Raw genomic sequence first — 21911 nt, forward strand, 5'->3', positions numbered from 1 at the left:
AGGTATTATAGTCTATTCATTGTTTAGCCCTCATTAATTTTTGTGCCAGTAGCAGCTGTGGTATAGCTACTTTGGACCGTCAGCAGCCATGCATTATGAAAAAATTTCATTTTATCAGCCAGTTACACAACACATTTCTAATTTTAAACACTTTTAGGCTTTAAATTTATTTCGATGATTAGTTATATAGAAACATAGTATACTTCAAAACCTTTAACGAAAATTGTTTTACAAATACTGTTTAAAGATAAAATTTAAGCTAGAATTTTATCAGCTGAATTGTTCCTTAATGCTTGTGCTACACATATTACAGTTTAGGAGTAATTTTTTAATATTTTAAAATTTACTTCTTTTGGACATGGAGGGGGGGAAAAGGGACCGAATTGCGAAATGATACGTACCCAGCTTCAGCTAGAGCTGTTTGTAACACCTGTACAGATCTTCTAAACTGGCAGTCCCACTTGAGGTTAAAGGAATATTTATCTATATTCTGAGATCTCCCATTCAAAACAGAGTTATATAAAAAGTTTGCTCAAGCAACTATCTACTGACGTTTTTTATGGTCCTCAATGCTGGACAAAACAGCTTTTAAAATATTTCTGTAACACAATTTTTCCCTCATAAAAATTTGATGTAGACTCAGTCACTTTCATCAGAACTGCTAGAATCAGGTCCAAAGATAGCTCTTTCATCTTCTTTGCCTTTCTCATTCTCTGCATCACTCTCACTGTCACTGCCCTTCTCGCTGCCACTTGGACTTCGGCTTCTACTACCACTACGACTTCTGCTGCGGCTACTGGATTGGCTGCGGTTGCGAGACCCACTTCTGCTTCGACTGCGAGCACTGCTACTCGACTTGATACTTCCAGCTTCACTCCTGTTATCTTCATTGTCACTGCCTTTTTCACTTCCACTCTTGTTCTCTGCATCTGAGAAAAAATGAAAATTGTATGAAAAGAAATGTCATAGATGAGATCTTAATGCAAATTCCTTGCAGACAAAGTAAAGTGAAAATTATAATGACTGACCAAATTTGTGGGTATAATCTTTAGCTGCTGTCTCCTTAACTCATTTAAAAAATAAAAAAAACTACAACTCACCAGATCCTTCCTCAATTCTAATCTCTTCTTCCTCCTCTTCTTGAGGTGGCTCAAGCATGCTAAGGCGGACCTCCTGAAAGGGTAACACAAAGGGTGGTAAAGATTTTGCATAAGGCAGTGATGCCTTAATTTACTTCAACTAAGATTTGAATAAAGCACTCCTCCCAGAATGGCTGAAAACTCTTAACTTTAAGCTGAATGCCAAGCTATATAAAACTTCCATGTTATGTGATAACATTAGCAAGTAATGGCACCAAATACGAACCTGAGCAGACTCCTCCTTTTCATTCAAAGGACGATGCTTCACTACAAGCCATGATTTGGCCATGCGCTGGTGACCCAACTTGCGTCTTTTACTCAGACGCACTCTAGAAAAAAGAATGTGACAGGAATATTAGTAACGCCTTCCCTATCATCACAAAATAAAATAGCATTCAATTAGATAAGTATTACAGTTAAGAATATACCTAGACATCAGTCATTTCTCTCTCTTTGAGCTTATGTACAAATATTTATCTTCCCCTGCCCATAAAAAGAAATGATACCCTAGTCAAGTAAATTCTTTCCTAAAACTAAAGATACTTCCTTTTTAAAAGGAAAAAAAAGGTATTACTGACCTTGTTTCAAGCTCATTGTAGTACACCCCATCTTCACGGAAAACAAAAAAGTAGGTTTCTTCATAACCTTTAGTGAGTTTGTTTTTCACATTCCAGTTATACTCACGAGCCAGAAGGTACTCATAACTGGAAAACAAAAATATTAGACAAACCCGAAATAACTGACCTTATTACCGAAGAGTTATTTATGTTTAAAAAACTACCAAAAAGTATATCCAATGGAAAAGGGATAACATATCATTTTGGCATATTTGTGGACAAGGTGAGTTCCCTGAATATGACCTCTATTTGCATGGTGATGTTTATATAACGATCTAAAGCAGAGTATTCACCCAGAACTGGAGAAAATATCTTGGACTGAGCCTTTACCCAGATATTAAAAACAAATAGCAATCCACTAGAACTTTAACACAAACTGACTTTCTGTACCTAGTAAATTTGTAAGGAATTTCTTATTAAAAATGTGTTTAAAAAAAAATTTCTTCTTTTAAAGAGCAACTCTGAAGCCAAAGATTCTATAAAGACACTTTGTTTAAAAGCCTTAAACTGGAATCAAATGCGATAAAAATGAATCTTACTCTTCCTCAGGAGCATAGTCCACATTGTCATCTGAGTCACGCTTACGCTTGTCCATGGTTTCCTCTGTTGGCAAGAAGTAGGCCACAAATTGTTCTCCGCTTTCATCTACAGCACCTCTGCAAATATGCACCTTATAAATCAACATTATATGTGAGTAGAAGTTCTTAGGTCATTCATTACCTCGTTGCAGCCTATCTCTTACTCAATCCTTATATGGTGAGACAATGTGAATTTTGTAACAGACAATAAATTATGGTACCTAGACTATTTCAATCCATAGCAGAGTGTAAAGTTAGAATAAAATAAACAGAGCTTACCCCAAACAGTTTTACTAAGAGTATCTGCGATTAAAAAAACAAACATTTTTTTCTCTATGAAAAAAAAAAAATACCTAATCATAGCTTGTGACATTTCCTCCATTTTCATAGGGATATCAGACATTTCTCTAGGAGCTGGATCAGAATCAAACAAAACCTGGGCAAATGGATATTTCCAGAGCTGCAACAGACATGAATCTCCTGTGCAAGAAATTTCAACAATGTTTAAATATTTGTACACAAATACTTCCCTTTGATGAGAAAGCTCATCAAATTTATAAAAATACAAAAGCATTATTCTGCCCAAACACTTCTGTCCTTGTGATCAGTTGCCCACATATTTAAACCTGCGCAGTTATTGAAAACAAGAAAAAAAAAAAAAAAAAAAAAAAAACCACCTGAAAACATAAGACTGCCTGATCAACTTTTTTTTATGCCAAACTAAATCTAAGTTATAAGTATATGATTTCGCCACAATTTACCCTGAAATCTGGAAACACAGGAAGTATCTCCACTGGAGTAACACCTGGCTTGCTGTAGTGCTTTGAGATCTGGAAAAAATTATAAGTAGGCATGGAAAGACACCATAAACTTCATTCCTAATTCCTCTCCTACATTAATAAAAAACAACAACAATGTATATACTGTTGTACCTCTGCCAAAGACACGCTCAGCATGTGATACTCTTTATCAACAAGAGTAGCATTCAACTCACGGGCTGGCCATGGCTTTCTAAGTGCATTGTGCAACGTGTGCAGCCTATTAGTGAGTTAATATAAATTAACTTACATAAATGGGTCCAGACACACACTTTACAGTCTTAAGGTTCACCCAAGTGAATTTAAATGATTGTAGCTATTATCTTTAGTTTATTCCAAAAATAGTGGATAACTATCATCTTCAATAAACATGATTGAAACAAAATTAAATTAAACTTTCTCAGCTGTCCAAGATAGAAGTCAAATCAGTGAATATTATGTTCCGTTTACACACCAATATGCCTAACATCACTGCATTTCATCCTATTCACTGTAGCCTTGACAATGCAATCATATCTATATTCTAATATGTCATGCTTACTCTTTCTGCTTATGCCAATGTTTAAAGGTCTTCATCATAAAAACAGATGAAATAATAACTTGCATTTAATAATTAGGATTTCTGATTAACTAAACCCACTCTCTTACAGGAAAAAAAAATGCATACAGCAGTTTAAGATCCTCAAGAATATATCTTTGAATATATAGGCAAAATTGAAAAAGCAAAACCCCATGAAATACACCTAAAAGCCACATATGTTTAAGTTATTTTTATTCAGAAAATCTCTACTCACTATTTTTATTCAGAAAAAGGGAGTAGGGATTTCACTTTTTTATGTGGAAAATGTTTTTTGTAAAAGAGTAAATGATAAACATAATAAACTAATTCCACATACAATAAAAGAGCGCTATCAGTATTCTTATTTCTAAAAAACATCCCACATAAAGAATGCAATGGAACAAAGCATACTGGCTGCTTGGCACGTTCAAATGTAGCCTGAATGGCAGCAATCTGGCTATCTCGATCCTTATAGAGATCCTCTTCTTTCATTTGCTGCTTTATTTTAAAACCAACCCTGCAAAGTGAAAAAAGCATTACCCACAAAAATTCGCCTTATAATTTTTTGTTTTGCGACTAGTAACTCACCAGTCATCTGAAAAGTGGTGACTTTAAATTAGTAGTGACTTTAATTAGTGATAAATATCTAATAATGGTAATAATTATTGGATTTGTAAAGCACATTTTCCCATATGTAAATGAGCTCAATGCAATGTACAAAAAAAAAACAAACAAACTACAAACCAACCTAGAATCAAATATAATAAACACTTGTCTGCAAACAGGTGGAGGGAGGAGGGAGAAAAAAAAGGGGATGGACGAAGAATAGAGGAGAGGGTGAATCTGTACTATTATTTATTTTTTGTTTAAGAGATGGGTTTTGAGGCCAGATTTGAAGGCCTCACATGTTAACATAGTGTGAAGGGAAAGGGGAAGAGAATTCCAAAACAGGAGGGCTTAAGAAGGAAAAAGAAGCATCTGCTGAACTTCTCAAGATGGAAAAACAGATTTGCATGGTAAGATGCAAGGTAGCTTAGATAGGTATGCTGCAACAAGAAATTAGTTTTACTTACTGAAGAGAGAAATCACTTTAAAAAAATGTAAGCCCTAAAATTTATGATTCTTCATAATAACAGTGTTAATGAAACAAACCCTAGACTCACTTGCTCTCACTTTTGTCTGACTTTTGCATAAAACGGTTATATTCTGTAGATATGTATTCTGTCTTTCTCAACCATGAAACATTCATGTTGTGATGACGGGATCTAAAAACAACAAAATGTCAGCAAAGGTTTAATGTAAGTAAACAAGTGACTTGCTTATGTTTTAGACAGAAAATATAACAAATACTTCATTAAAACATAAAATGTTCAAACATTTGGTAAATCAGTAAACTTGTCTTAATTTTGAAATTGGAAGTTTCCAGTTTGTGTAGCACATCAAAAACAATATTTTAATAAGTTTCAGAAACGAGCCACATATAAAATGTTGTTTTAAAATAGAAATTATCTTCAAAATAATATGCTATAAAAATTAAAAAGTACAATGTCTATACTGTATACCTAATACAGGTTAATATAAATTTTAAAATACATTTTACAAAATGTCAGTATTACCTTTTAGAATCTTGAGGGGTGTTAATCTCTTCCTCCAACAACTTTTCATCCTCTGGATCTGGATAAGCTGTAATAATTTAAAAAAAAACAACACACAATTTACATAGCATATGAACAGTAAGGGTTGAGAGATTCGTGAATCTGAAGAGGATAAGGACTAGTCAACAGACTACAAGGTGAAAGAAAGGGTTGGAAGACAAACTAGCATTGTGTGGATTGCTGTTAGGAGTAATAAATACTCATGTAAGAGATATTTTTAGTGAACAATTAAAGGATTCAAAAGTGGGTAGGTGGCAGATATGGAAGGGGAGAGGAATTCCAGTTTCGCTGCACAGTAACTAAAATTCTATTTATCATAGACAGGAAAGGCTAGTTTGAAACTGAGCGGTAGTTGTTTAACACACTGACATCAAGCGTGGATTTCTTAAAAAGTGTCCTCACTAAGACCTTTTTAAACAAAGATGGGAAAAAAACCTGTTGACAAACTAACATAAACAATATTTAATAATAATAATAAACACAAAATTTACATGATGCATACTTAAGCTTGTAAGAAGTGTGCTCAGCACGTGAGGCAAGAACGAGACAGCATACGAATGATGGAATGATAAACAACAGTACTGATGACTAATAACAGACAAATATAGAAAATGCAGAGAGAAAGCAAGTAGGGACGTAGTCAATAGACCAAAAAAAAAAAAAAAGAAAGAAGTAATGGCAGGAAAAAAAGGTAGGGATTAAATTTCAATTAAATGTACAATGAACTGCAAAATATTAAATCTCTAGTCAACTAGTCTATTCTAAAATTACCTAAGAATTACTGTATATGAAGAAAGTAGAACTTTTGTCTGTTGCAATGAGTTTCTAATTTGCAAGTAGACAAAAAAAAATCATAATTCTTTTGCAAACACAAGCCTAAACATCTTGCCTGGGAAGCTTTTACTGGATAAAGCTCTTGTATAAATTTGTGGATCAAAAATATTTCAGAACATACATGCACAAACAATATAGGTTTATTTTTCAATAGTTACAAAAAGTATTATTTTTAGGAAGAATTGCACAGGAGAATGTTCAAATATTATATGAACATCATAATTCTTGAAGAATTGTCATTTTGCAAAATAAATATACTTGAGGACTATACTAAGACTTTAAAACGATGTGTCTAAAACAGTTATGTAATACTTATCTGCTGCATTATTCACTACACTGTACAACAAGTTATACTATCATGCTAGAATGACTTTCAAAAAAGACTAAAAATGTTGATACTGGAAAGAGACAAATTGCAAACATGATATCTAGTATCAATTTGTCAAGAGTGCATGACAGGTAGGCATAACAGGTATGTGATCTGCAATAATTATATTCTTCTGCTGCTATGACTGCAGCTCCACATTCTCCCATTTTAGATATGCATCAAACTGTGCATTAATGCATGAATCTATACCATTATGCCCATAGCACACTTACCATTGGGATCAATTTTGTATGTCTCTGGATTGATAAGATCAATTGTGACATCCAAGTCATGTTCTGTAAGGAGATCATATTTGAATGTCCTTTCTAAAGATGTTGGTTTATACTGATAAAATCTGCAGAAAAGAAACACTGTAAAGTTATTTTCATTAAATGGTGAGATACTTAATTGAAAATTGCAGTTCTTGTACTTTGCTCAAAATATAGTTTTGTGCTTGCAAAATAACAGTGGATGGAAGTAAATTAATGGTAGTTTCTCTTGTCTAGCCTTTAAAATTGCTGCCCATCTCTCTACTTAGAATGCCGTTCACACACATGCTCTATCAATCTCTTTCTCCCTCCTTTGGCAACAGACTTCGTGTCTGCTGCTTGCCGTTCTACTTTTTTCGTTGATGTGTGTGTGTGAATTTGTTAATATTTCTTATAAGTTTACCAACCTGTTGGATTCAAAGGGGTAGGTGATAAACTTTGGGTCAAACGGGATGTCTGGTAATGTGTTGTTGTATTTCACTCTGCACACGAGGTCTGACCTGCATCAAATAATAATGCTGATGACTGCACGTTGCAACGACACCTTAAAAAGTTCAGTAAATCACGAAATACTCCATTATTATCCTTCAAAAAGTGACTGGGTTTGTTTACGATGTACAAGAAACTACTACACAATCGCACTTTTCGCCTCAGTCAGTGAAGATCTGTCTGAATACATATCGCTAGTCAGAGGAATACGACCATGAACATAAGATGATTATTAGGGCTACATTTGATCCGGTTAGACACCTTTTCTCGCCAGGTCGTTGTCGTTTTTCTCTGTCATCTCTTCTGCCCGACTGAATTGTTGGAGGCATATTAATTCAAATGAGTTGTTTTCTTCATCGAACAAAAAAACTCGGCACTGTTTTCGTAACTCTCATCCAATTGAGTTGAGCCGGAAGTCGTGTAACTGGCGTAAGAACGTTAAAAAAAGAGAAAATGATTTATAGTAATCACTATCATAAATATAGATTAACTTTTACTATACGCCTCGCTTAAAAAAATAAAATATAAAAAATAAAGCTTATAATGCTATATGTAGGACAGAAAAGGATCTTATTTATATATGTCTATATTAGTTTAGTGCACTAGTATCCATTGGAAAATGGCTGCGCCCATGCAATCGCAAGTACCGTCAGTTGCTCAGCAACAAACTGGCCAACAACCACCACAATCTGTGCAACAAAGTGATATAGACCCTATAACCAAGTTTAAGCTACTCCTTCCACGCCTTAAGGATTCACTAATTGTGAGTAAAAATTAACCATTCTCAAAAATATGTTAAGCTAAATGTGCCTTTTCTTTCTTCATCTAGAAAGACTGGGGCTGTGTACTTGTGTTGTTGTATTACTATTTAATACAAGTTTTAGTTGTAAGAATACGTAAATGGTAATTATTAAAATCTTACAAATAAATCAGAGTGTGCCGCTGTTTGTGTTTAACTGTTGATCATATGCCTGCTGTTTGATCACCCACCAATTAAAGATGATTGACCAGTGAGCAGTTACACTCGGGAGGTGTGCTCAAATACAAAAACGGCTGGTTACAAAATAAAGATAAGGTTGTGGGTAAAACAAATAAACCGCAGTCTTTTATCTAGACTATTCTTAAGACACAGGTTTATTATTATTACCTAAGTGATCGGTCACTTCACCCCACAGCATAAGACAATTCATAAGCTTTATGTAGAGATTAGGAAAGTTACAAGAAATAGCAGTAGGTCTTACATGAGTGCATAAAACAAACAAAAATCCAAATGTAATTATGTGAAATTAGACATCCATAAAGGTAGCTTTACATTTACTTTATATACATTTCAGGCTTTATGCAGAGTTGCTGGTCAGATGTTTAAAGTGAACGCAGCACAAGACAGTGGAGGGTAAGAATGTATTAGTTCAAATGTAAAATTTTTATGTAAAATACTTATTTTTCATTTTTTGCTAGTACGAGTATCACAGTTCACATTAAATTTCAAGAATGTTTTTAGTTAGGTATTTTTTTTTTTGCCTTTTAAAATTCTTTTTAGCATAAGATGAAGGAACCCTTAATGGCGCATAAATGGAAGGATGTGGTGCATTCATAAAATATGATTTTCAATTCATGGTAATAAAGACTTAACTTCAATATAGCTGTATTGATACAATTGAGCTATAGCTATGAAAATGTTCGCATTCACAGGTGCAGACTGTATAAGAAGAATTAAAGCCTCTTTCTCTATATGCCTTCTCATGGTGAGAATGTGAGAGGGCTCCCTTCTCCTGGTATTTTTTTTTTTCTTTTCTTTTTTTCATCTGTCTCCTTCCATTTGTGTTTCTCTTTCTATCCTGCCCCTCTCTCTTGCACGGGCACGCGCACACACACACACAACAGAATCATTTACCTTCATAAAACTTAATTATTGTTGTCAATCAGCCAATCAGAGATCCAGCAGCATAGATCTGAGAGGTTTGAAAAGAGCTTGGAGGATTTTTGTGGCATCTGTGACCAGATTGAAGTAAACTTGGTATGTACTATCTCTATGATTTGTGATTTGCCACTCCTGTGACATGTATTTTTATATGTCCATGTGTGCATGTCTGTCCTTACCCAGAAAAATGTAGAATTTTTCAATTTGTACAAAATTGACACTTAATTTCAGTGTACATAATTATATTTTGTACAAATCACTGTACTTAATAAAATAATATAAACTAAATAATTCATTATTTTTGACCAAGCATCCTTCAGCTTTGCAAAAATGTATCATTCACATTATTTTACCATGAAAGTGAACAAAACATTCTCACAGGTTAAGTCTGATAATATTATTTCAGTATCATGTTCTTCCAATATCACTTCTGCAATTTTTATAACTATTTCATAAAAAGTGCAATGTCAACATTATCAAATTGTTTCATTTAGTTTAGTCCTTGTTACTCTTAAGGAGCATAGGGTCACAATTATCAAATTGATGGATGTGTAATTGTTTTGTATTTTCATGGTACAGAGACTGGCTTTGGAACTTTACCATCAGACAGAAGACAGCTTGAGAAACACACCACTGTCAATTGTGCTGCCAGTGCAAAAATCAGAATCTACCGCTAATCCACAAGAAGGACAATCATATGCTCAGTACCTAACTACTGTTCGTACACAGATCAACTTTGCAAAAGAGATTCATGATCTTTTACATGAGCAAGCCATGAAGCTATTAGAAAAACCACAGCTGCCACCTATGCCTTCACAGCAGCAGCAAACACAACAGGAATAATTTGTGGTGCATGCATGCATGTGTGTGAGAGAGTTTTCAAATGGGTACATGTTAGTGTATATCTTAATAATGGTTCATTGTCAGCAACAATTTTGAACATGCTTTTTCTTGTTTTATTTCGCTATCAAATAATCTGTGCTGTTACATCCTGACTGGCAGTTTTGTAAACCCAGCCATAGACTTGCTCATGAGAGCATTCTTGTTAATAAAAGTGCTTGAAAAGTGTTAAAAGGTTTGTTTATTTTTGTCTGATGGGGTCCAATATGTCTTTATACATTTGAAATTAAAAAAAAAAGGTTTAGCATTCTGATTCAGCACTTAGTATCTTTTGATTCCCGCTGTGTGGTAAAAAACCACACTATAGTAAGCATAGTAGGAGCAGTTGACATTTGCAGTGTTATCAGGATAGCTGAGAATTCACTGATTACCATGCCAAGTGGTACATGCTTTAATTAAAAAGACAAGTATATCTCCATACTTCTGCAGAAACTTACCTCCTTCCCATTCCTAGTATCAGGACAAAAACCTATAGTTTCAGTCTGGCTATGGCTTCATATCATCTGTAGATCGTGATTATTTTTAATTATTTGTTGAACAATTTCTACCATTTATATTTTTCATGTTCTTGATGAGCACTTCTGGCATTTCACATAGCTGAGAAGGGCACACGTAAAGACAACCGATTCAGGGTGCATACAAATTTATCCCTACCTACAAATAGAGATGATAAATATGAAGAAATATTGAGGAAAGTGTGAAAGAAAGTATAACCAAATTCTTTAAATAGTTGAATAGAAATTTTTATGTATTAGATGTGAAAAGGTAGATATTTAATAGATATAAAGCAAACTGTTAAGAGTTTTTCATATACAATATACTGAGTAAAGCATTAAATGATTTGTAGGATTTTTAAAAAAATAACAACTTACAACTATAAAGTCAGAAGAATATGCCCTTTTAAAAATCGTTTTCAAAAGTTTACTACCTCTGTATGTGTTAATAGAGAAAACAAGATTCATTGAAACTGTTGATCAATAAACTTACACAGATCTATACTGTTGTAGTAGTAACCTCAGCCTAGGCCTTTTTCATGGCCTGCTAAAGGTTCCCTCCTTTCATCTTTTCACTGTAATGTGCATGCCAGAGGACTTTCATGTATTAAATCATATTCATAAAAAAATGCGTATTTTGGAAACCTCTCTAGAAGATTCTTAAAGTTGTTGGTGTTTTGTGAAAGTTAAATATCAGTGAGAAGAATTTTCTTATGCATGGAAATTGTAAAAATCTTGGCATTTGTACACTTTAAACACATTGTCTCACCAGTGATGTAGCTGATGAATGTGTCTGTAAATCCTTGTGGCTAATTGCTCTTTTATTTATTATCATCGAGAAAAAAAAAATACATGAAAAATTCTGTGATAAATGTTTGATGAACATCATAAATATGATTGGGCGTTTTTGAGTCCATGATACTCCTTAAGATAAAGAACATTCTTTTAGGTCTAGCACATGTTTCACGCATAAGTAATAAAATGATACTTGCTATTGTGTTACATTTTAGTGTAATAGCTGTTAAATATAAATTTAGCTACTAAATTTTACAAAATTAAAAACATTATTTCCATGACAATCGTGCTGAAAATCCACTTATCCACCATGGGAGGTAACTGCGTTACCATGTCATACCTCGAAGTAAGATCACACTTCCCTGGAAGAAGCAATATATGCCTAAAACGAACATAAATAACCAACCTGAAAGTGTTAAATGGTGGAACCATGAAAGCATCTAAACAGATGTTTTATTGTTGGTGGTTTTAATTATATTTCTTCGGGGAGCACGGTGTAAACCATTTACCGTTGAAGCAGACGACATGGTCCTCCAAATGGCAGCTAAAGACGGCAAATCAGACAGAGGATGTTTTCCGTGCTTGATTTCAAAGAACAAGAACAAACAGAGATTTGAATTTTTTTGCAAAAATAATATTTATATTGGATGCGAGCCGTCACAACCGAAGAATAGTAAGTCTAGTCTGCTGTGCAATGTTACCTACGGCTATGTTCAGCGCATGTTTGTTTTAACTTCTCTACTGAGGAATTCCGCTAAGAAAAGGAGGGTCCAGTTTTGCAAAGATGAACTGCTTATAGAATGTCCATCGGAAAAGCGAGTTCTCCTCCGTGCTGTCGGTGCCTCAGCGGATTATACACATCTGCATTTAACGCAACATTTTCTGCATGTAGAGGATATTACCTGCAACTCCACACTATCTACTACAACCGCTCCTCAAGATGTAGGCAACAAGCAAGACATACTGCCGCGAGTTCGACAAAGATGTGATTCTTCTTTCATCAGAGAGATATGGTTTGAAAGGCATAAAAGAAACAAAAGAGCTAGTTCACGCAACTGCAAAGTTCATCTGATAGCCGATCATTTATTTTTTTCCCACTTTGGTCACTCCAATATCGAGCGGTCGGTTCGTGAAATGTTATCTGCAATCAGTTTCGCGGATAATGTATTCCGTAGTACCGATTTTGATGGCGATAGATCTGGAGACAACATAGGCTTCATTGTTGCCAACATAACTGTCATTCAGGAAATAGAATCATCAAAACTGGAATACTTTCCTTTTGCCCAAAACGCCCGAGAATATTTGAACAGCGTTTCAAAGAATAATTTTGAGGATTACTGCCTAGCCATAGTATTTACTTATATTGATTTTAGTGGTGTAGTTGGTATTTCATATAGAGCAAAAATAAATTCGAATGATGTAGAAAGTGGAGTCTGTAGTGGGTTTCAGAAAGCAAATTTTGATCATGATCAGCGGAGCCTAAATACAGTAGTTGTATCCTATTTTAATATAAAATCACGAGAAAAAGTACATATTGCATTGGCTCATGAACTAGGGCACAGTTTTGGAAGTGGCCATGATGATGATACAGACTGCAGTGCTAGCTATACTGGGAGGCAGTTTTTAATGCACAGCAACAACATCAAAGGCAGTGACATCAGCAACTTCAGATTCTCTTCTTGCAGCGTGCAACAGATGAAACTAGTGCTGGAAAAACAAGCCCAGTGCCTGGCAGTCAGGTTAGGGCCTGTGTGTGGAAATACTCTTGTTGAAGAAGGTGAAGGATGTGACTGTGGTTCACCAGACATCTGTGAGTTTATTGACAGATGTTGCACACCTGCTGGCAAAAATATATCAGACACCAGCACACCTTGCATGCCCAGCAACTCACGTGGTGCTCAATGTTCACCAGTTTCATCCCTTGTTGCACCAATGACTGCATGCCTGTTCCAATTGAACAAAGAAAGGTGTGTCGTGCTGAAACAGAGTGCTATTTTGCAGCATATTGTGGAGAATCAGGAAGTGAATGCCCAGTATCAATCATGAAATCAAATGGAACACCATGCGCAAATGGAACCAAGCTGTGCAACAATGGAGTCTGCCATGTCAGTTTGTGTGAAAGCCGAGGTTTGATGAACTGCCAGTGCCAAGCACAAGAAAAGAATCTGTGCAAGATGTGTTGTAAAACAAATGAATTCCTCGGAATGTCTTCCTGCTCATTATTTTAACATTTTGAGTCCTGAAAATCAAACTCTTTTTCTCAAGCCAGGAGAAGGTTGTGGCAATGGCAAGGGAACATGCAATGTAGACTATGCTTGCAATTTTGGTGGCTTTTCAGCAGCAGTGTTGGCAGATTACTTTTCTGGGGCATGGTTATCTAGGTACTGGAAACAGGTGTTGATTTGCTTCACCATACTGCTTATACTTTTTCTTCTGTTTTTGCTGACAAAGCAACGTTACTCACCACATACCAACACTTTCACACTGATCCAGTTGAACACACTCCTAATAAATGCACAGGAAGAAAAACAGAAATGTGAGAAAGAGTTAGAAGCAGCTAACAAACTTTGTCAAGAACTTGTGCAAAAAATCCAACAAGGAAACATTCAGAGTGACTATGTTTTTGCAGTAACTCGATTACATATCTTGTTTCCTTCCGTAGATATGGGTACTTTAACAAATGTAATAGGAATATCATCAAATGAGGAGATGGCTGTACGCTTGCTGTTGAACATGCATTATCCTATGACGGATATCAAGAATGTTACTACTGGGTTTATCAGCTCAAAGAATAAAGAGAAGAAACAGTGAAGAACATGCAAGTGGTGACAAGTAGCCCAGGAAAAAATTGTGGTCTGTTTAAAAACTGGAGGAAAAAGCAAGGATTTATCCCCTAATGCCTGAGTTGATGACACATAAAGCACATCTTTGCAGCCTCTAGTGCCGTAATGTGAAGACTTTGTAAAGTATTTGCAGATATTTCTTTACAGGGAAAAAACTATATAACAGTACCATCAACCTCCATCTGATTGTAACAACGAATATTAGGAGAAAAAAACTTGAATAATTAAGCTAATTGTTTAGAGCAGAGACATGTATGATATAAAAAAAATGTTGGCATAATAGCAGCCTTTTAGAACTTTTTTCGCTATCTACATGCCTTGTCAATAAAAACACATACAAGAATGCCCTTTTGCCGCAAGTCGAAATAAAATAGATCAAGGGTAATGTAACATTCAGATGTTTTGTTCAGTCCATGCTGTTGAATATGTAACAGTTAAAGAGGGTTTGGACTTTTTATTTTATCTATTATAAAAGTTCTTACTTTTAACTGCCATGTACACAACAAAGTCTAAAATATACATTGAAGCAGATCATGCTAAACATAAAAAAATGACATCCTTCTGAAACATTAAGCACACAGAGTTTGGTTTTTGATAATTTTATTGTATAAGGCACATTATTAATGTATTATTAAAATGCATTAATGTAAAACTAGCATTTTGTACAGGCTCGTCGTTTGACAAAACAATTTTCTACAAATATTTAAAACACACAAACTGGTGGAAAACAAATCTGCAGTTTCTTACGAAACGTTTTTGGTAAAATTGCAAAGAATTGCCATTAACACTAAAAGATTTGCTAAATCTGTACTTTGCATCTGGTAAGGTACCACGTTTAATAATAAAAATACCACTTTAAAATCTCTAACAGGACAAAAGTAAATCTTACAAATAAATACTGATCATAGTTACATGTAACCAGGTACATTAATAAAGACATAATAAATCAGATGAAGCAAGTCAGCTCTTTTATTAACCAGAACATGTAAAGATTATTTCAGTTTTAGCTTTAGCTGAATTAAACAGTTTGTAACACAGGATTGAACGGAATGGCAAAGGTTAACAGATCTTGGAAATAACTCCCATCATTATCACCTCCTCCAAAAATTAGCACTTCATCCTCTTCCTGATTTTCATGGTTGTATGGAAGGCTTACAGCTGCATGGCCTGCTCGAGGACTGGGTTGATTTGAGACAAGAAGACTACTCCAAGAAGAGTTTCCTTTGCACAAATTAAAGAATAGTTAAAGAATGTTGATCTCATTTTTTTTCTCTACTAATACATGTAATACTAATACTACACTGGAACAAGAAGACGAATACATGTAATACAGTAGCACATTTTTAACGTGCTGTCAAGTCAAAATTAATTTTGACCAAGGAGTACGACTATTATATGTTCTAAAAAGGTTTTTTTTTCCCCACGCACTTACCTAAATCCAAGATGTGTGTGTCTTCAAGAGCATTATTGCCATCATAACCACCATGGATCAAGATCCGCTTTCCACTCAAACCGCAGGAGGCATGCCAGCTACAGAAAGAAAACATGCTCCTTATGTATTTTGACTTGATGTGGCAATTTGCTATTAATGATTTACGTTACAAGGATACTAAAGGCAGCTTAAATGCCTTCAGATGCAGTCTACAAGAGAAAAAATTAAAATTATACTCCTAGATGTGAGCCAGCCAGATGGGTTGGCTACTTGAAGGGTAAGAAAGGGTAAAGGATATACAGAGAACAAACTTAAAACCAAGCAGTTAAATTTACAACAATGGATGGGTAGAACAGATCATTAGTAAAACTAATTGAATTTGTAGAGCAGATCTCCCCGCATGAAGGTGAGTGCAATGCACTGTGAACAAAAGACTATAGAGGGACAGTCAACCATACAAGATAACACCGTGATGAGTAGCAATGAGGAGTATGGATATAGATTTGGATTAACTGAGGAGTTAAAACGGTTCATAGTATTTCCTAAACCCATGTTTCACATGCTAGTTTTTAAAAAAAAAATCTCTTTCACAACATGGGCATTTATCCTTTCATAGCTTTAACAAGTCTGAGTATGAATCTGAATACAGCTCACCTTCTAGGTTCTGGAGGAGTGCCTTTTATGTCAGGTTTACACCAGTCAACAGTGGCTGCAATGATTAAGTGATTGTCAAAGGGCTTTATAGTACTGCCATTTCTGATCCAACTTATTTTGTTTGTTTTTAATATTTTTTAGAGTAAAATATTGATCAAGTGATCTTGCTTATTAAGCAATTCTGTCCCTTAACCATGGAATGTGGCCCAACACCAATTCCAGTCTGTGCATGAGGTATATTTTATTACTTTGCTAATGTGGGTAAGCATATGTGTGCATGCTTATGTCATACTAAGACAAAATCCTTGTTCCTTGTGGGAAACAAATGCTCTTATCTTTTACATGGTATCACTAGTGTGATAAAATATTAATAGCAATGAGTTAACATGTTTTTTCCCAGACATATAACCAGTTTTTCTTTCAACCAATACCTTCTCACAGTATAATACTAGTATATAGTCAGATAAAAAATACAGCATGCGTAAATTTTCTGCATATTTGAAAAGAAGCAGAGATCAGATTTATAACACTATATAAATTTTACCCACTCATGTCAAGAATGAAGAGATCATTGTAGCAGAATGGAGCATCCCAGCCTCCAAACATCACCATCTGATCATTGATAAGTGTGGCTGAGTGACTGTTTAAAAATACATTTGTCATAATCAATATCAATTAGGTTTATCCCTTAAAAAAATCCCATAATTTATAAACAGTTAAACCTATTTAAGCACAGTCATTGGAACAGATGTGAGCAAATCCAAGTGTGTTCTGTGCGAAGGTGATAAAACTGGTAAATGGAGGCTTGTGTCTCCCAAATATAAAGAATTATTCTCTCAAAATTAATGACAATTTAAAAAAATAATCTACTTTTACTATGTATCTGTTTCTCCTGCCTCTTTTTTAAAAAAAAAAAAAAAAACCCTTACCCTGAACGTGGCAAAGGTTTATCTCCAGTCACCAGAGGAGAGTACCAGTTCTGCATGACTGGGCTGAAGATGTGAATCTCATTGCTGCAGCCATCTGGGTTTGGATCAGGACGAGGATAAACACCACCAAAAATCCACAGTTCATGTCTATACAGTGTTGCTGTGTGGTATGCTCTTGCTGGTGCTTTGCTATTGACCTTTCAGAGGCAATAAGTGTGAACAGTGTTTAGCAGACTGCTTACAACACAAAAAAATATCATCATAACATTTTCCCGAATCCTTGCGACAGATGAAAAATTTGGTATAATTCATAAAAACATAGACAAACAACAGTTTTACCTTGACAAGTGTCCATTTGTTTTCATCTAGATCATACATGTGGACGTCATGGAACCATTTGCAGTTTTTGGAACCCCCAAAAATGTAGATGCAACGCATGATGGGATCATAAGTTGCTGTATGGCCCATTCTATTCTCTGGTTTATGAGCCTCTGACCGAATTTCCTGACAACTCCAACGTCTTGTGTCTGCAAACATTTTTTTTAAATCACTGAGGATTAGCAGTAACTAGCAGTCTTCCCCAACAACCCCTTTAAATCACGAAATGTGCTGCAGTATGCAGACACCTCTTGCATGTGACATACAGAAAGGAATATCTCATACCTGTGTGAAGTGTCCAGACAGAATCTTTACTTAATTGGTGCTTTTCTCCTTGTCCACCAATAAGAACAGCACATTTAGGATTAGTTAGCACCATTGTATGACCCCACCGAGCACTAGGACTAGGTGCTGTGAAACAGAGTAATAACGATGATTTATACAGCATATTTTCTTGGACTGTGGCAAGCTTGACTAGTCAAGATAAAATTAAAAAAACAACAACAAAAAAAAAGACATTACAAAACAAGCAAGCCTACATGAATGGGTTGCAATGCTTTAACATCAAAATAATCACAAAGACAGACATCAAAACTTAAGCAAATGTACATTTGCGCATACACAGCTTGCTAACCATTACATAGGAATGCAGAGGTAAGAGTGAGCTAAACAGGAATAATCAAATGATTCATGAAATTACAGAAAGTATTTTTGTAAGAGAAAAGTTATCGGTCCACACTGTAAAGCTTGCAGTGAATGGCACGGCATTCCAAATGCTGGGACATAAAAAGGAGAATAAATAACCACCATACTTGGGGTAAAGCATCATAAGCTTAGGTAGATTTTAGCAAGGCTAAGATTGCACAACAGCTGAGTGCAGCAATCTTTAATTCAAAATAAAAGAATGGCGACAACTGTGCTTGAGTAAGGAGACTATATGTTTCAGCATGTAAACTCACCCAAATCTAAAAATAATAATAAAAAAATGACTGTTTAAAAATCTCAAGTAAATTGTCTTCATGATGGCTTAGTAGTGTTGATAGGACAAAACAAGTCAATCTATAGTTTACCCATCAACACCGGTACTTCTCAGACTTCACAAATAAAGATGTATTTGCCAAGCTAAAACTCTTGTAACTTACCTCTCCCAAGTAACTCAGTGCAGCAAGCCATTTTCCTTTCTGGTTCAGAGACCCAACCAGCATCACCTGTTGCATTAAGATAGTCCCCAAAAGAGCTGTTGTTGAGAACTAATTTGGTGCTACGAATAGGTTTGGGTGAAGTAGTTTCACTGGTCAGTGCCCGCATTCGCGTGTTTGCTCCACGTTTGCGAGGTGTTGGTCCATCTGCACTTTGATTTCCCTTCTCATTCCTTTTCTTAGCAGGTTTTCTTGGTATTGGAGATGGCATGTCTGACAACTGCATGTGGGGGGGAAAAAAAAGCATCACATGACTGATAACAAAATCAGACTGCCAAAGCCCTGCAATGTCACTAATTCATCTGTTTCCACAATATGTTTTCTTTTAATTATCGACAGCATAAATTGTTAAAACATTATTTGCCAGAAATTTGCTTTCATGTGCAACCTATCCATGACCAAAGGCCTAAAAAATTAATAATTGCTTCAAGCATTATTGCAGGAAACCCTTAATTGCAAGATTATTAAGATATCTTACTTGAGGAGTTGTTTCGTTCAATGTTTGCATATCAAGACATTTAGACCTTTTTTTCACTTTGTCATCAGACAATTTGGTCACAGCCTCTGATATGTTTTCTACTTCCATTTTCTTATGTCCCCTCTTTGAATCGTTCTTCCTGAGGGAGAATTTCCTGCCTTGTTCTAATCTTGCCTCCTTCTCCAAATTGTAAGGAGATATTTGTTTCCCTGCAAAATTAAACTGGGTCTGTTTTGTCTTCTTTTCTGTAATAGTTATCCTACTTTTGTTGGCAGTGACCATCATCTTTGAAGGATTCTCTTCTGTTTCTGGTGTCTGTTGAGGTACTTTGGTTCTCTTGTTCATTTTGAATGTTGCTTTCAATGCATTATCTTCATGTTCACTCTTAGGTGATGCAGTTCTTTTGGCCTTTTTAGCACTGACCCTGAGTTTCTTGCTCTGAGGGCCTATGTCCTCCTTGAGACCGATCACTCTCACTTCCAATGTCACAGTGTCACTGGTATCCAGCTCTGAGCTTTGTGTGTCCCAAGAAAAACATCTGCATTGCAAAAAAAAAAAAAAATGGAACAAATGCATGATATTCTCACCATTACCTCTTATGACAAAAACAACAGAGCAGGGGTGAAGTCATGCGAACTGTCTTATGTCACCTCATATGCTTCATTTGTTGCACAATCTCTTCAAAAAGTCTCAACAACAATCACCCCAACCCTGAATAGTTGTGTGATGTCCCATTTATATCATGGGCATCAAAGGTAAAATAAAGTTGCATTTGTATTGAATGTACAAAATGAAGATTAGGTGTACAGTAGTCCCTCACCACTTCGCGCTTCACCTTTTGTGGCTTCACGGTTTCACGGGTTTTTATAATTAAAGGGAAAAATGATTCGTAGGTATATGCTTTTTGCAGATTTTCTGCGCAAAGTGTATAAAAATATATTACTAATATTAATCCTAACAAAAAATAAATATTATAATAATAAAATTAATATGAATTAAAGTAACTAGTGCATGTATTTACTCTGAAACAAGAACCAGCATTGCTTGCCTGAGACACTACGAGCCTTCTCACAACTGTAAACAGTGTGGGAATGGTTAAGGAAATGGGAAGGGTTTATAAAGCCTTAATATAGTGTATAAATACGTAAATAAATATACGTTTCTGTTTTTGATTATTGAGGGTGGTTCTGGAACGTATCTCATGTGAGAAACAAGGGATCATTGTATTACTTTTTGATGCACCAATTTTTAGTCAACTGTTTTGTCCTTTAAAAACTTAAGCTTAACACACTGGTAAAAGTAGACTTTGTTGTGGTAACAATTATCATTTTAGCTAATAAACGTTTTGGATCATTTCCTGGATGTTAAGCTAAAAAAACAACTTCTGGTTGACTTTCTCAATCAATGTGTTTGTAATGTTCTTCTTCCCTTTCTATAGCCTTATACTTCAGGCAGTGTGAAATCCCATAAAATAGTTAAGATGTATCAAGATCAACTTTTTTTAAAATTCATGAATAAAATTAAGACCTTGATTCAGAGGTGATTGTTCCAAGTTTTTCTGAAGACAAAATAACATCCATAGTGCATTGATTAGTTTCTGCCTGAGGCCATGACCCTTGGACAAACAGTAGCAGCTGTGGCGGCAGAGGTTGACAGACACTGCACGAGAAAGTGCGCTTACTCTCGTTCCTGAAAAACCAACAAAAAAATACATTTTTAAGTTATGCATGGAAAAAAATTACGTTTGTGTGTCACTTTTTGTGAGTGCAAATCAAAGTACATTGTAATTTCTACAAGTTAAGATAGGCGACACTCTGATTAATTATCCACTGGTTATTCATCTCAGTATCAATAGTGATTGTTTTATATAACAAATAATAAATGCAAAATTTGTAAAGCGCATACTCACACTCAGGAGTATGCTCTTATAGCGCTTATAAGAACAAGAACGAAACATAGACAGCATGTACACGATTGACATGAAAACAATTTAAATAACATATGAACTATAAAAGAATAAACAACCGTAAATCAAATACAGAAAACATAAAGAGGAACCAAATAACAAGAACAAGAGCTGAGATTAGCATGATATTGAAAAAGGGTGTCAAAAAGGACTAGCATTATGGGAAAGACTGTAATTAGGAGTAATATATACATATATAAACATTAAAATACGCACAAAAACCTGTATTTCTGAAAATAAAATTACCATTCAAGTTTACGTGGAGGCGAAGTAACACAAGGACCGCAAAGATGTCCAGATTCTCCATTTTCTGGACGCTACCCTACTTTCCGCGAAAACACCAAAGCAAATGTGGCGCGCTTCTTTTGCCGCCAAACAAAAGTAACCCGGAGGCAGTGGAGTTAACTCCCTCAGTAAATATTATTTCACGACAAGAAAACTTTTAAATTATGCAAAAGTGTTTTTAATTTACTTCAAGTTAATTCCACTGAAAAATCAAAATCATGTCCAGTAGATTTCGCAACTGAAAATTTATATTGATTATCGTCATAGGCAACCCGCGCGCGCACGTGTGCGCCCGTGTTGCGGTACGCAGGG

General features: G+C 35.2%; 4 protein-coding genes across 4 annotated transcripts; 2 read left to right on the plus strand and 2 right to left on the minus strand.

Moving 5' to 3' along the window:
• Positions 1 to 148: 148 nt before the first annotated feature.
• On the minus strand, positions 149 to 7749 carry LOC112569784 (RNA polymerase II-associated factor 1 homolog). Its single transcript, XM_025247686.1, has 13 exons — positions 7587 to 7749; positions 7244 to 7336; positions 6801 to 6922; positions 5328 to 5394; positions 4875 to 4976; positions 4123 to 4228; positions 3096 to 3164; positions 2688 to 2794; positions 2296 to 2412; positions 1718 to 1843; positions 1366 to 1468; positions 1101 to 1173; positions 149 to 929 (listed from the first exon to the last, which is right to left on the minus strand). The coding sequence occupies exons 1-13, from the start codon at positions 7652 to 7654 to the stop codon at positions 640 to 642; spliced, it is 1443 nt and encodes a 480-aa protein (XP_025103471.1). The 5' UTR covers positions 7655 to 7749; the 3' UTR covers positions 149 to 639.
• A 34-nt stretch (positions 7750 to 7783) lies between these two features.
• On the plus strand, positions 7784 to 10320 carry LOC112569786 (mediator of RNA polymerase II transcription subunit 29-like). The gene is made up of 4 exons (XM_025247692.1): positions 7784 to 8088; positions 8660 to 8718; positions 9252 to 9342; positions 9826 to 10320. Exons 1-4 carry the CDS (start codon positions 7945 to 7947, stop codon positions 10087 to 10089), a joined length of 558 nt encoding a protein of 185 aa, XP_025103477.1. The 5' UTR covers positions 7784 to 7944; the 3' UTR covers positions 10090 to 10320.
• Positions 10321 to 11755: 1435 nt separating this feature from the next.
• Positions 11756 to 14668, plus strand: LOC112570800 (disintegrin and metalloproteinase domain-containing protein 10-like). The gene has a single exon (XM_025249424.1). It carries the CDS (start codon positions 11961 to 11963, stop codon positions 13479 to 13481), a length of 1521 nt encoding a protein of 506 aa, XP_025105209.1. The 5' UTR covers positions 11756 to 11960; the 3' UTR covers positions 13482 to 14668.
• A 193-nt stretch (positions 14669 to 14861) lies between these two features.
• LOC112570798 (ras guanine nucleotide exchange factor F-like) lies at positions 14862 to 21778 on the minus strand. The gene is made up of 11 exons (XM_025249421.1): positions 21561 to 21778; positions 20876 to 21037; positions 19349 to 19886; positions 18814 to 19090; positions 17957 to 18082; positions 17633 to 17820; positions 17294 to 17490; positions 16913 to 17004; positions 16365 to 16419; positions 15711 to 15808; positions 14862 to 15499 (listed from the first exon to the last, which is right to left on the minus strand). Exons 2-11 carry the CDS (start codon positions 20926 to 20928, stop codon positions 15297 to 15299), a joined length of 1827 nt encoding a protein of 608 aa, XP_025105206.1. The 5' UTR covers positions 20929 to 21037; positions 21561 to 21778; the 3' UTR covers positions 14862 to 15296.
• Between the last annotated feature and the right edge of the window lie 133 nt (positions 21779 to 21911).

This window comes from Pomacea canaliculata, linkage group LG8 (assembly GCF_003073045.1).
Source record: "Pomacea canaliculata isolate SZHN2017 linkage group LG8, ASM307304v1, whole genome shotgun sequence".
In the NCBI taxonomy this organism is placed as follows: Eukaryota; Metazoa; Mollusca; class Gastropoda; order Architaenioglossa; family Ampullariidae; genus Pomacea; species Pomacea canaliculata.

Bases quoted from the DNA above. Each gene is read 5' to 3' on its own strand.
- LOC112570798 (XM_025249421.1), bottom strand. From the start codon at position 20,928: ATGGATGTTATTTTGTCTTCAGAAAAACTTGGAACAATCACCTCTGAA. The intron at 17,821-17,956 runs GTATGAGATATT...AAATGTTTGCAG, and splicing joins TGTCTGGACACTTCACACAG to ACACAAGACGTTGGAGTTGT. The intron at 15,500-15,710 runs GTAAGTGCGTGG...ATTTGTGCAAAG, and splicing joins CACACACATCTTGGATTTAG to GAAACTCTTCTTGGAGTAGT.
- LOC112569784 (XM_025247686.1), bottom strand. From the start codon at position 7,654: ATGCCTCCAACAATTCAGTCGGGCAGAAGAGATGACAGAGAAAAACGA. The intron at 7,337-7,586 runs GTGTCTAACCGG...TATTTGATGCAG, and splicing joins CAACGACCTGGCGAGAAAAG to GTCAGACCTCGTGTGCAGAG. The intron at 1,844-2,295 runs GTAAGATTCATT...TTTGTTTTCCAG, and splicing joins GACTATGCTCCTGAGGAAGA to TTATGAGTACCTTCTGGCTC.
- LOC112570800 (XM_025249424.1), top strand. From the start codon at position 11,961: ATGGTCCTCCAAATGGCAGCTAAAGACGGCAAATCAGACAGAGGATGT.
- LOC112569786 (XM_025247692.1), top strand. From the start codon at position 7,945: ATGGCTGCGCCCATGCAATCGCAAGTACCGTCAGTTGCTCAGCAACAA. The intron at 8,719-9,251 runs GTAAGAATGTAT...GTTGTCAATCAG, and splicing joins GCAGCACAAGACAGTGGAGG to CCAATCAGAGATCCAGCAGC. The intron at 9,343-9,825 runs GTATGTACTATC...TTCATGGTACAG, and splicing joins ACCAGATTGAAGTAAACTTG to AGACTGGCTTTGGAACTTTA.